The 15037-nt window shown below is 41.3% G+C and overlaps 1 protein-coding gene across 6 annotated transcripts in view; it reads right to left on the bottom strand.

The window, feature by feature from the left end:
* Window positions 1–10427: 10427 nt before the first annotated feature.
* DIP2C (disco interacting protein 2 homolog C) overlaps window positions 10428–15037 on the bottom strand; it is a 516114-nt gene continuing 511504 nt past the window's right edge. For all 6 annotated transcript variants that reach the window (XM_006111894.3, XM_006111897.3, XM_006111900.3 and 3 more), the window contains one exon: window positions 10428–13933. In XM_006111894.3, the coding sequence (XP_006111956.1) occupies window positions 13681–13933 (253 nt within the window). In that variant the 3' untranslated portion in view covers window positions 10428–13680. The remainder of the gene's footprint in view (window positions 13934–15037) is intronic.

The raw sequence follows: 15037 nt of genomic DNA, 5'->3' as shown, positions 1-15037 counted from the left end.
TCTCCAACACTGGTCACCAGCCATCACCGAATCATTGTCTGACTCCAGCTCTGAGCAGTGGTCATGGACAGCAGATCAAACTCCAGCTTCAATAGTAGCATCCATGTCATCAGCCCCCCTAGTGACCTGAAGGCTGGTACCTCTGGAACCTGTGGGGGTTCATAAACCTCATCCCACCCATGTGGTAGTGGAGGCTTCAGAGAGGCCGCAGAATCATACCTTCCGTCTATGATGAAAATCCTGCAGGAGGCAACGCCACATGCCCAGGAGGATGGGGAGCAGCCAAATACTGGACCACCAGGGCATGTGGGGGGCACCTCCAGCACGGATTGTGTCCTTGTCATAACTGCACAAAGCTATTTTGACTCTCCCTTACCCAGTTGCGCTGCATGATGCCAAGGCTCCCCAGGAGCTGCTAAAGCAGGTTGCATCAAACTGGGGGCTCCAAGTGGAGGAATTGAAGCAATCATCAATCTGCCTTTTTGATGTTCTCACCCCCTTCCAAAGGTCGCATTGCCCCTGTCTGAAGGAGTTTCAAACTAGGGAAGCAATAGTGTAGTCGATTAACTAATTAACCGTTAAGCAAAAGCTTATAGGTTAATGCTATAGACTACATGCATTTCCCTGCCTCCCCTCCCCCTTGCCAGTACATTTTTTAATAGTCTGGCCAGCAGCCCAGCTCAGTCCTGGCTGGCAATGGGTCGGGGACCTACCCCTGCTGAGGCTTAGGAAAGTGCACACGCTCCCACCCTTCCTCAGAAACAGAAGTGGAACAAGGCTTCCTACGTATTTGCTCTCAGTTACAGTACTTGCTCTGCCAAGAGGAGACCATGATAGTGCTACTTTCTATTGCCTCACAAGTCAGAAGGGAGCAGGCATCTACGTACAAGATTAACTAGCACTGTTTTATGGAGCGAGGAAAGATACAAATATACACTAGCCCCCAGCAACCTGTAATGTCACAATCAGCGAAGGAGCTAAATAGACAAACCCTTCTATGCCAATACATAAGAAACAAAGGTGAAATCTGACCTAAAAGCATTGACAGCTTCACATACCTTGTAGCTCGGCAAACAACTACCACAGCTTTTCTACAGGCTGAACCTCTCTAGTCAGGCACTCTCTAGTCCGGCAACATCCATGGTCTGGCATGATTTTAGTTAGCTGGATGTCCATTTCTCATGGGTATGGCCAACTTGTCCATGGTCCTATAAATTTGTTTACAGCCACCAGTTCTGGCTCTCAGTGTTCTGTGCTATTATTTAGCTCTAATTTATCCCTAAATGTCTTCTAAGAGCCCAGTAAGCAGTGGGAAAGTTGGTAATGCTGCTAGATAACACTGACTGCCCATGGTTTGGCAAATTCTCTGGTTCAGCACCGGTCAGGTCCTGAGGGTGCCAAACTAGAGAGGTTCAGTCTCTACTGAAACACCAGACGCATTACAGTGTTGTTTTCACTATGGACCACAGGTTTCTTTCAGAAAGATCATTCATCTTTTGCTCTCAACACGTTTCATACAGCTGGGCATTGGTCTGAATAGAGAAGCACACACCACTGCATGTGATCCATTAAATAGGCAATGCACTTGTCCACAGCCTACTCTCCCCACTTTTAAATATGAGATATTAAAATGAGCTAAGGTTTCATCTAGTTCCTCTTGGAACAATTGCTGCTTTCTGAAGGGGAGGACTGATCTGAACACAGCAGTGAAATCACAAGTGCCCGTCTCATTGTTGCAGACAGAAAAGTGACATCAAAGATGCATCACCACAAAAAATCTCATTGCAAGAGAAATCTAATCAAATGCTTCTTCACTCCCTTTGTGCCCAAGTTCCTTTGAAAACACTGTCAAACTATAATTGCTCGGCAAAGCACAGGGTGCATAAATAGCAGCCGTGAGAGCTTGAAACCAGCTGTCTCTGTCTGGGATCCACACCACATTTCCACAGCTTCCTTTGCATCACAGAGCTGAAGGGGAAGGACACTTTTGGTTTGCTTGGGGTTTTTTAGCTCTGCAGGCTGAATCTTAGGCCCTGAGCCCAAGTTTAAGAAACCAGTTTTAGAGAGTCAACACATTTATTTTGGTAGCAGCCTGTTGAAAGCCACTGATTCCTCATCGAATTTTATTGCCTGGCCCCCGCTGTCATGTCACCCAAGAGGTGAGGCAAAGCTGTGTCCAAACTCTCACCCAACACTTGTTCTTGAAATAGTTGCCTTTTACATAGAAAGACACTGAGACCAATATTTGATACATTCATATTCATGGTTACCCACAGAGACTAACTCAAACTAGCATAGCTTGTTCCCCATTTCAGTGTGTTAGCAAAAAGCCAAACTGTGTAAGTCCTTGAATCCTAAAGGAGTAGGACTGGCTAGCAGCAGCAAATGCTGAACCCAAAGCAGGTTCAGCACTTCGGAAAGGAGGGCTGTTTCGATTGGTGGAAAGTAGCTAGCTATGTGGCATGATCGTGGAATGAGTGTGACCTAGCTCTTTTATAAAACAAATCCTTTTATAAAAGCCATTTTACGTGGGGTACCCAGAAGATCAATGTGCATAAACTACCAAATAAACCCTTTCATATGGCAGTAACAGAATAATAAAAAGAAATCCCACTACCCATGTTTGGGAAAAGCCTAAAGGATCTCAAGCCAAACCTATGAGCTTGAGTGTTCATGGCCATAGTTATGGAAAGCTTTATGGGTCAACTCGGAGGTCTTTGAGCTGTGTGCCCCCACCCTCATGTACAACTGAGGTGTACATACTCCTAGAACTGCAGATATTTTCCTAGCAGTGTCTGTGTGGGCTTCACATGAATCATAGCTCTCCTCATGCTCCACACTTTGGGAATGAAAGGGGCTGTCCGAGGGCTTCTCTCTCAGTTCCTTCTCCACTTTTGGGCACACTATAGGGGAAGCCATGCAATTGGGAAGGAAGGTGTATCCACACCATACCCAGGTACAAAACACAGCTCAAAGAACTCAAGTTACCATAAGGTGAGGAACCCTTCCTCCGTGGGGTAGTTGTCCTGATCTATGAGGCAAATAAGGAAATTCACAAGGAGATGGTTACCTGGGGGTCCTATGGTAGAATTGTCCTCCTTACAGCAGCATCAGAAGCACTTTGTCTACACATATTGTGCAGTGAAAGTGTGTCCAGAATGCCCAGTGACTACTCTGCAGATGTCAACAATGGGAACCTTGCTAAGGGAGGCTACTGATGCTGCCTAAGCTGCAGTTGAGTGCGTTCTTATGATGCCCTCAAGGGACCTATTGTTCAACTCAGAGCAGAGTAGGATTCATAGATTCTAAAGCCAGAAGCAACAAATGTGATCATCTAGTGTGACTCCTTGTCTAACCCTGGCAATAGACCTTCTCCCAAAATAATTGCTAATGCATTTTTTTTAGGTAAACATCCTATCTTGAAGCTCTCTCAGATCAATGTTCACAGCCTTAAGGCCTCTCCTTTCATATGGTCCACAAAGTAGATAGAGAGTCTAGGGGACTTTTGAAATGATTTAGTTCTTTGAAAATAGAAGGCAAGCACCCTACCCAGTTCAGCGAGTGCCACACCACCTCTTCCCTGCTTTAATAAGGTTCAGAGTAAAACACTAGTTGTTGCACGCTCTATTTGATGTGAAAGTATGACATCACCATCAAGAATTGAATGGGACCCCTACATGTATTTTCCTTTGGTTCTTCCACCAGGCAAGAGAAGCCAAATGCCTGCTGGGGAACTGTGATAAGCAAGCTGAGCCTGTGCTTGCCTGGGTGTAAGCAATCACGGCTAAGCTTGTAGACATCTGACAATTCAACACCTGAAAACAGCTTTGGACCAAAGACCAAACTAAGCATGAGATTCCAGGCTGAAGGGCTTTTCTAGTCTGGGTATGGAAAAGTGGTGGACTGTACCACAAGGGTGCCATACTGCTTGCTTCAAATCCTAGCTAGTAAATAGAATTTAGATTGCAATTTTATTTTATTTCATACATAGCCAAATTTGACCTGTTTGCTATTATTTATAGCAACTTAAAAATCTTTCTGTAGTTAATACATTTGTCTTATGTTTTGTACTTAAAACAGCTTTGTGTTTGAACAGCAAAAGAAAATATTCAGGAACAGGGGCTAAACTCTGAGGGAGGGGCAGTGCAGGAAAAACTTCCACTAGCCAAAGCGGTGAGGAGTCCTGTGTCTCACTGTCATGTCTATTGTCTTTATGGCAGTCTGACGTGCTGACCTCATTACCAACTTTTTTCCAATCAGAGACTGGAACTGGTCTCTAACACTAGGAGATACCTTCACAGTGATACCAGCCAGCTTTCTTGAGGTGATAAAATCATCAGAGCTTCATAGTTTGAGACTTGGAACTATAGGGAGTTGAAGAATACACCTTGGAAATGCGGTCAAACCTCTTTGCTTCTTTTGCATGAGGTATAGACCTAGTTTGTTTCGCTCAACTGTGCTTGATGACCAGTGACACTGGCACAGCAGTTTAGCTGAACCCACACCTTCATCTAGCTCTTGCTATCATTCATAGATGCTTGGTACCTGTCTCCAGTGGGTCAGAAGGAAAGTACAAGAATTGTGAACTACCCTGGAGCCTCCTTATGGTTCTACCACGGCTCAATCATAGTCTGGAAGTCGTTGTCTGTCTTAGTCCTCTTCTGACACTGAAGATGCTGAACCTGGATCCTGGTGGGAAAGGCCTCAGAGTTGGAGGTTGTAGGGATGATCTGCCACTACTTGTTGATAACGCCATGAACTATTTGCCTCAATCTCCATTTGTGGATGGGAGAAGAGATGCATACCATAGAGATCCTGACAAAGGCCACTGCCAGGTATGGAGACAGAGCAGCTCCAGTTCTGGGCACTAAGGGTGTGTCTAGACTACATGCCTCCTTCGACGGAGGCATGTAGATTAGCCAGATCGGAAGAGGGAAATGAAGCCGCGATTAAAATAATCGCGGCTTCATTTAAATTTAAATGGCTGCCCCGATCTGCCGATCAGCTGTTTGTCGGCAGATCGGGGGAGTCTGGACGCGATGCCCCGACAAAGAAGCCTTTCTTCATCGACACAGGTAAGCCTGGTTTCACGAGGCTTACCTGTGTCGATGAAGAAAGGCTTCTTTGTCGGGGCATCGCGTCCAGACTCCCCCGATCTGCCGACAAACAGCTGATCGGCAGATCGGGGCAGCCATTTAAATTTAAATGAAGCCGCGATTATTTTAATCGCGGCTTCATTTCCCTCTTCCGATCTGGCTAATCTACATGCCTCCGTCGAAGGAGGCATGTAGTCTAGACACACCCTAAGAGAGGAAAGCAAGTTGGAGTTGCTGCAAATGGCTCTACAGCTTTGGCCACTGAAGAAGAAAGTGCCAAATCTGAGAACATAAATGAGAGTTTTGGTGCAAACTACTAATCCTAGTAATGGGGGATGCTACAGTTTTGCCCTTCAGAGAAATCCTGATCTGGTTCTTTTTGGTATTGGCCAGTCCCACAGCGTTGTGCAAAGCTCATGATGCCTCAGAAAGGGACAAAGACTCCTGCCTCTTGTTCTTGCAAAAGTGCTTATGTCTTTCTTCCCCATTTGCCCAGGCTTAGCTCACCAGAGATGTTTGGACTCAGGAGGAGAGTAGAAGTGTTAGAACTGGCTGGGACTAAAGAAGACAGGGAGGATTTTACAGAGCAGAAACTCCTTAGCCTGCACTGGAGCAATCTGCAGCTACTGCATCTGGCAGGGACATGGGCTTCCCTCTGCCGGGTGCCATGGATATCCATACCTGGAAAAGGTTTGTGGCACACATCAGTTTTGAAGATGAACCTCCTTGGCCTAAACCTCTGCAACCCTAGCAAGGTAGGAGTGGATGGACAGCAATGTCTACAGTAAGCACCTGAAGAGCTCCGAACTAGACTGTGAGAGGGGAGCAGGAACTAAGATGGTCTCTGTACTGAGGTAGCCCCACAAGTGGGGGTGAAAGGAGGAAAATGCAACCCACATGAGAGCATGGAACACTTAATCTGTTCTGCAGACTCATTTCTGTCCCTCTCAGTCTGCAGAAACTACCCCATGACCGACTCCTGGCTGAGACTCATAGAAACGTTATTCTTCTGCTTCAGCCAGCAGCTGCTGCTTTTGACAATCAATTACTCTCCTTCTTTAGGTTCACGTAGTGCTCCCTGACTTCTCCAAGCAGTGCCCATCACTACTCTAGCTTTACATCCTCTCCCCGACCCAAAGCTTTCTTCAGTCAGTATCCTCTTCTCCTCAAACTATTCCAAAGTGTTCCTAGGCTTGCCAGATTTGGTTGGATGGTTTCTTGGGTTTCATTACATGAAATACTTAAAGATTCATCTTTAGTTTCTAGAGGCTCCTGGACAAACCAAAGGGGTGGAAACCTTAGATGCTGCCTAATACCAATAGTCTCAGGTCCCCTTATTTTTATGAAAAAGGTTGCCAAATGACTCTGTTTCCAGCCTGGCCCTCTCCATCACTGTTATGCATTTCATCTTGCGCTGGTCTGACATTATATCCAACTGTCAACTCCAATATGCTGAAAAACCAAAACTCCCATCCACATGCTCTCCAGGTGTGTGTCACTCCATCAATCTGCCCCCTCCTGCACTTTTGCAACCTTTAAGGGTATGTCTAGACTACATGGCTCCGTCGACGGAGCCATGTAGATGAATTTACTAGACATAGGAAAATGAAGTGGTGATTTAAATAATCGCTGTTTCATTTACATCAAAATGGCCACTGCGCTGTGCCTATCAGCTGTTTGGCGGCACTGCGGGGCAGTCTGGACGCACCACAGTCAACAAGGGAAGCCTTTGTCGACCGCTCAGGTAAACCTCATTTCATGAGGCATACCTGAGCGGTCAACAAAGGCTTCCCTTGTCAACCACAGTGCATCCAGACTGCCCCGCTGTGCTGCCAAAAAGCTGATTGGCACAGCACGGCGACCATTTTGATGTAAATGAAGCAGCAATTATTTAAATCGCCGCTTCATTTTCCTATGTCTAGTAAACTTATCTACATGGCTCCGTCGACGGAGCCATGTAGTCTAGACGTACCCTAGAGTTTGTTAGCCAGGCTATTGCTAATCTCCCTTGCCCATCATTGCATTTGTAAAACTTCTACATTTTATCATTTGTTTTATTTCAGCTGCAAAATCTCTTGGCCAAAGTCAATCTCAAGTGCCTAAATGTAAATGCCTAAACCTTTATTTAGGTACCAAAACAATTGTCCCTCTTTTCTGAGCAAGTGACCACCCCAAATTCAAGTGTGAAGGACACTTGTTTTTTAGATGGCTAAACACAAATATAAGTGCATAAACTTAGGTACCTAGGTGTGAACATTTTATTTTTTCCTATGGCTTTCACCTTCTCTGTTGCATCTTTCTTGTCTTTGCCTTATCTTTCTCCTTACTACTCTATGCACAGATTTGAAAGAGAAGGTATTTTATCACTATTCCTCCTGGGGGAATTCTGTCCCAGATGAAAAATTCTGCACATATTTTAAAATTCTGCAAAATTCTGCATAGCTTATTTGTCAAAATAACACAATGTAATCACACCAGTTTCAATTATTTTGGTAATTTATTTCAAAATATCTGTCAACAACCATGTCTGTAACAATACAGACACAAAAAAGATTCAGAAAATGTTTTTTGACAAATAGTAGGGCTATTAATACAGAACTTTGAATAATAATTAATTCAAACTATAATACAGAAACTATTTCCCACACCCCTCATAAGCAGTGCAAGACCAGGGGAGTCAAGAGTAACAGAGAGAGAGAAGGGAGTAATTGATGGGAAGGAGAATGGGAGTGAACTTGCAGAGCTGTTAGGAGTAAGGTGGGAGAAGTATGGTAGAGATTCTTTTTTTTGGGGGGAGGGATTGTTAGGGAGTCTTCCCCCCATGCAGATCCTGGCTGACCACTAGCCTCTCCAGTTCAGACAGACATATCTGTCCTGTCCCCATGTGACCCCTTCCACATTCCCAGGTATCCATGTCCCATTCAGATGGGTCTCAAACCTGGCAGCGAGTAGCTCCCCTACACCAGCCCATCTGTTCCTCCCACTGGCCTTTCTGAACGCCAGTCTATGTGACCCTCCAGCAACTCCACATGCTGCACTCTGTAGGCACATCTCCCCACTCCCCCATATTCTACACTTCCTTACTGGGTCCAAAGGCAAATCACGGTGAGGAATGAAGCCTGTGGCACCTCCACCCTGCCCTCTCCATGGATGGCTGTTCCAGGTTGGGAGCCAGCTGCCCTGTCTTCTAGTGCCACAGCAGCCCTATAGGGCAAAAGGTGCTAATCTGCAGCGCTAATCTGTCAAACAATTTTCTGCACAACAGAGAAAAAAAATCTGTGGGGGGATGTGAATTTTACACATGCACAGTGGTGCAGAATTCACCCAGGAGTATCAATAAATGTCCATTTCACTGTGCACACCAACACCTATCAAAAGTGTTTTTCCCCATTAATAATAAACATTTACAGATAGGCAAAGAAAGACCAATGTTAAGAGTTTAAGGAGATTTACTTTGCATATTTTGCTACGGGATGTTGAAAATCTGTGCTTTAATGGTTACACAAAGCTTTAACTTTCTGAATATTAACATCTACTGCCAATTAATATTTATACGACTTCCCCGATTTCCCCAAATGAGAATTTAAATAGATTAAAACTAGAAAAAATGATTAAAGATAAACACCATTATTTTCTGTCAATATTATAAAAATAATTACATTCTGGCAAACCTACATATACAAAATATTTCTGCTAAATATCATCTTCCTCTTGTCTCTTCAGCATTGTCATTCCTTTCTTCAAGCCCTTCTTTTGGCTTCCTCTCAACTTCAGAGAGGCACCAATTTCTGACAATCAAAACCATACAGGAGCATTTTGCTCTTTGTCTGTACAACCCTCTTCACTTTTCTTCCTCCCGGACATCTTTGAACCTTTTCCCATGCTGCCACTTACACTTAGAATTCCTCCCACCACACTACTTTCCATAAAGCCTTTCCCTGCAAATTCACTAAAGCACAAAATCAAAGAAAGTAACTTTCTGCCTTTGGATTTAGATTATTATCTGATAAGAGTGTATTATGCTTCGTAAGAGTTTTGTTTTTTATTTGTACTGTAAAGTACCCGGGACAAGGACTTTTTCTTTGACTGTATAAAAACCTATTACACCAGTGTTTCTTAAACTTTTTAAGACCGAGGAACACCAAACAATTTTTAATGAGGAACACCACAGATTTGTTGAGGAAAAAAAAAAAAGTTAGGGGAAAGTTATTGAGGAAAAAAAGAAGGGGGGGGGGGAGTTATTGATCATTAAAGGGCGGCTATTTTGAACTCTATTGTTCTCTGCAACACACCTCCAACTGCCTTGCGCAACACCGGTGTTCCGTGGAACACAGTTTAAGAAACACTGCATTACACAATAGAACGGCAGCTTTCAATAAATCTTGACAACTTAGAATACAGAGGAGATGTAGCTGCTGTTCTTGTGACCTTTTTAAGGTAATGCCATTCACTGCATTGTACTGTAGTGAAGGGGGTTGATAGTATTGAAACATTAAAATACAAGGGCGAGTGCCACAAAAAATGCATGGAAATGAACTGACAAGAGTATTCTGGCCAAGACTGGAAAACTGCTGTCCACGAGATCCTGGCATAAATAAGACTCTGCAATGCATGAGGCTGTCCTTCTGAGAAGTGGTGCTGATGTGCTAATCCTGAGAATGTAGTGGATGGACACACTTTGGAAAATGAAGCACTTAATATAACAGATACAGTATGGCTAGTGACAGTGCAAATTTCTATACCACAATTTCCCAACCCAGTGCAAGTCCCCCAACTTCGCCTCAGCATTAAACTGAAGGAACTCACTCCTATGAATGGCCACACCTGCCTATTAAAATGCTTCCAGGTTACCCATTCATAAACACCTAACCATTAATAGCTGGATTCAACTCTCACAACTTTTCACTTAGGCTCTAAAGAAATGCTGACTGAAATGTTTCATCCATCCAAATTCTTGAAGATAAGGAATAGACGAGTAACTTAGAAGGTTCTAGTCTGAATACAGGAACTTGTAACTGGTTTCCAAAAGCCAGAAACTATTAGCCATGAGTAGAGATGCTTCCAAACCACTGAATTTTTGGAGCAGACCAACTGAAATAATAGTGACGTTGTTTTCAACGCTATAGTGAGAGAATCCAAATTTTTTTGTGAGCTATTTAGGTCTAGTACTTATATATTTGATGTATACCAGTTACCCATGTACTATATGTGTAATATATTTTCACACTATCTGAGAGAGCAAAAAAATGTTTTAACATACCTAGAGGAATAATGTATTTGAAATATGCTGGTAGCAATTCCTTGCAATAAAAGTGATGTGACAAACTTGAGGAGTTTTACAGTACTAATGCTTGTTATTGCTTCTCACAAAATGTTACCAAGCTTACAATAATCTTTACACTTTCAGCAAAAATGTGAACAGTATATTTAAATATATTAAAAAGAATTAAAAAACATTTCACATAAAACATTTGTCGCCATATGAAAGTCTTTTTGCAATAAATGCTAACACCAGTATTTAAACATTGTTAAAAGTATAATGATCTTACTAATAAATTATGCAACAAGAGAAGTAAACAAAATAAAATTACAATATAGCTATATTCTTCCATAGAACCCATGTGGCTCCAGAAAACTCATATTTAGATGACTAATTAAGAAACTGATATTTTCAGAGCAACAAAAATAAAAGCTTTTATTTGTTCATTTGAATATAAAACAGGCGTTATCACAGATGTACAAAGCGTACTGGTGGTTTAACATACAAGAAGGTTGCTGTCCTTTGCACATAAAAATTTTTGTTAAACTGTGATTGGCTGAGTTACATGAATTTCTCTAACCAGTCACCACACTCTATGAAATAACGCTGCTAACATTCAACTGATAAAAGGGACAGTCTTCCCTTGGGTAAAGTGTCAAGCAGGATTAAATATATATAATAAACAAGCACCATGAGGAATCTGCTCCTGTTTGATTAGTTTTGTGTTTAAATGTTCATTGTGTACCCTCTTTTTTGTGCATGTGCATCAAATTGATTACATGGTTTTGTCTGACTTCAAAAGCACAAGGTCACAAGACAAACATTTTATACATTCTCATGAATGATTTATCTACAGTACAATTTCTAATACGGAACTGGAACGATCCTTCTTTATTGCTCAGTCTGATGGTACTTAAGTGTTTCCTTTCTTTTGCTTGCATAACCAAACTAGAAACTCAGTTTACCTTTTCTCTTAACTCAAAATTTAACCACGGATGACAGGGCGCAGAAGAGATCTGTTATTAACTGTGTTTCACAATTGTATTTGCAGTTGTTTTTCCTATTAATGTAAAGCTGATGGTGAAGGTTAAAGTGATGTTGTAAATGACAGCTAAATTTGTTATGCAGTACTGAGATCAGCAATAGCAGGACTTCACGAGTTAGTTCACACACTGTAATTATGATTGTAATCAATCAACATCTGAAGCCTTACAATAATTTGCCATGAAGAACAGATTTTATTCTTTCTGGGAGCAGAAAAATCAGTGACAATATATGGACTGGTCTTCAGAGCATGAGAAGAACTATTCACAGGACAGTGAAATCTGAAAGGGTGGTCTGAAATAAAACAAGTCTTACATAGTAAGATGCTCTGTGTACTGCACATGCAGACTAAAATGTCCCTATCTTTTAAAGAGATTTTAAACAACCAGCACTGTGTCTTAGAAGCCAAACAAAACTATCATTAGCAGGGGTCCACTGCCATTGATATTTCACAAAGGCAGACAAAATACATCCCATATTCGTGTTATAAAAATGATTATGTTTGCCCTGCAACAATCTTAATCATGCATATCTGGTAACGAGAGTCAGCACATGAACATATTTTGGACATTAAAAAAAGCATTCTTGGACTGCTGCTGGTAAACCCCACTCTCGATCACACATGGTCAACTCAGTTACAAAGGAATGAAGGGACTATGAAAGTTAAAGGAAATAAAAACATCGGACCTGGAAATTGAAGATTTTGTTTACCCAAAGGCAGTAAAATAAAGGCAGCTGTGATCAGTGTTTTCCCGCTCTTCCCTACTGGTGGCCTCATTTCTGAGACCTGGGGACTCAGTTCCTTAAAACGGGCAGTTCAGTTCCTCTGTTAGTTCACTTGGTCTAGGGACTTGTTAGCAGAAGCACAATTTGTGCTAAATCAATCATGATGACTGTGTGTTATTCTCAGTTGAAGAGTAAGTTAAAGACCAATAGTTTTCTGTAAGTGTAAACTGGATGTTTTAGCCACCAAGCTAAGTGGACCAGCTGAGAGGCAAATTGTTAACTCTATGCAAATAACCACCAAAACCTTTCCTTATCACAACAAAAACACCAACTAAAATGATGAAAAAATTGTGCAACAAAGTTATGCAGATACAAAACAGTGCTATTCTTCAACCTGCCTTTCCTAAAGTCTAACAAGTGTATGCACATGCCAGCACATATATTTATTGTTGACTCCATGGCAAACAAAAAAAATCGTACAGTGCATTTTTAGTCTTAAATTTATTCACTGCCTTAAAGGCAGCAATAATTCCACTTGCTGGTATCTAGAGGATTTTTTTTAGACAGGGATACTTAGCAATCCAGGATTGCTTTCTCTCTTTCAAAAAAAAGTGTGAGTAACATTTGGTTATCTACAGTGGGAGATACCATGCAAGTGACAAGTACTGCATTTTAAACTTTAAAATCTTTTTTGTCATTAGTGAATTTATATTTCATATATATATATTTGATGTGATACTATCCACTCAAGATAATACAACACTTTGTTTTTATATTAGCAAACATTACAAGAGATTAATATTCTTGAATGTTTTTTTCTTTTATACTTCTAAAGAGATCAAAATAAATTAAACATTTTGTACATAATTACAGAAGAAGTAGTTAACTTATTTTATCTTTTTAGTTTAGTACAAAGATATTTGCAAGTTCATTGCCGAAATACACCTTATTTATAAATTTGTTCCATTCTAACACTAGTATCAAAGGCTTTTTGGCCTTTGTGCTTTCAGCGTCTCTTACAGAAAGTTGCTAGAACTCTAATTGGAAGGTGCTATTTTGGGCATTTTCCTCGTACCTCTACATAGTTTCCTAAAATGGTGGGATCTAAAATGGCTTAAATTATTAATGGATCTGTATTTGTAAGTTTTTTTTATGATGCATCAAAACAACTGAACATAATTATTTGTCATAGTATGTAAATTGTTAAAAAGAATCCACTTGGAGGGCAGAATAGAAAAATTAGCTACTTCAGCTTTACTCAACATAAAATACAAAGCCACAATTACTCAGAAAGCAGTTTCATCCAATAAGAAAAAGAACCTAAAATGGGCTTTTCCAACAAACTGAAGGGCAGTACCCTTAAGTCCTTCTGTGCTAAAATTTAGTGGTAAAAGAAAACACATTTCACATTTTATTTCCTGCAAATCGTGAAAAGTCATAATAGATACAGTTCCATTCTGATGAGTCTCACCCTCTTATCTGCACATTTTTAGTGGACACCAAAAAATTTTATACATCTATAGTAAAAGTCCATGGAAGCCTTAAGATACAAGACTACATGTTGTAGGCCACATATATGGGATCTAGCTGGTCTGCCAAAAATCCATCTCGTAGGTGCATACGTTGTTTCTCTCCACGGGAGTTGATAGGAATTACACCAATGTCCACCACCACCACGACCCCTACAATCAGATAGTGTTCCTCCAGGACCACATTGGTGACTAAAGGAACCAGGTCCAAGGCTTCTTGCTCTGATCCATCCAGCTCTACTACGACGACCAACAGATTTGTCCAGGTAAACACCGCACTGGAATACATGAAAAACATAATTATTAGAAGATTGGTTTATCAGATTCCTTCCCGGTTTGACAGATCTATGTTTTCCACTTTAAATATACTGCGCTTTCTGGCTGCTTTCCAGATAGACATCACAGACTGTGGGAGAATTTGTTCACAGGTAGAGACAGTGCTGTCAGTTCAACTGTAGTGCAGTAAGGTTAAGTACTTTAACCCCACAGATGACACTTATTCCACATGTAGTGCTGACCTTTTATTCCCTTACTTATGAGCTTATGTCCTAGTTTCCTAAATTGCATTATCTACTACCAGCCAAGTACAAAAGATTCTCCAGAACCTCAGTCAGCCCTAGGGGTGTGCAACTATATTACATCCCGATATCAAAACTCCAATTCAGAGTGTCCTTGTTCCATTACATTTATAAAAATGGAAATAAGGACAACCCAGGGAATTACAGACCAGTCAGTTTAACTTGTGTGCCAGGGAACATAATGGAGCAAACATCTAGAAGATAAGAAGGTGATAAATAATAGCATGGATTTCTCACAAACAAATCATGCTAAACGAGGCTGATAGCTTTCTTTGATAAGTTAGCAAGTCTTGTGGATAAGGAGTCAGATATCATGCAAATATTCTGGGCTGTGTTAACAGGAGTATTGTAAGCAAGACAAGAAGTAATTCTTCTGCTTTGCTCTGCACTAATTAGGCCTCAAATGGAGTATTGTGTCCAGTTCTGGTCACCATATTTTAGGAAAGATGTGGAGAAATTAGAGAAGGACCAGAGAAGAGCAGCAAAAATGATTAAAGGTCTAGAAAACATGACCATGAGGGAAGATTGAAAAAATTGGGTTTGTTTAGTCTGAAAAAGTGAACTAAGAGGGACATGACATAACAGCTTTCAAGTACCTAAAAGCATGTAACTGTTGATGATAGTACATGAAGCAATGGGCTTAAATCGGAGCAAGGGAGGTTTAGGATGGACATTGGGAAAAACTTCCTAACTGTCAGGGTAGTTAAGCCCTGGAGAATATTGCCCAGAGAAGTTGTGGAATCTCTAATCAGTGGATATTTTTAAGAGCAGGTTAGATAAACACCTATCAGAGATGGTCTAGAT

This window comes from Pelodiscus sinensis, chromosome 2 (assembly GCF_049634645.1).
Source record: "Pelodiscus sinensis isolate JC-2024 chromosome 2, ASM4963464v1, whole genome shotgun sequence".
NCBI classification, from domain to species: domain Eukaryota; kingdom Metazoa; phylum Chordata; order Testudines; family Trionychidae; genus Pelodiscus; species Pelodiscus sinensis.
The sequence above is the reverse complement of the archived record's forward strand: the minus strand, read 5'-3'. Positions and strand labels throughout refer to the sequence as shown.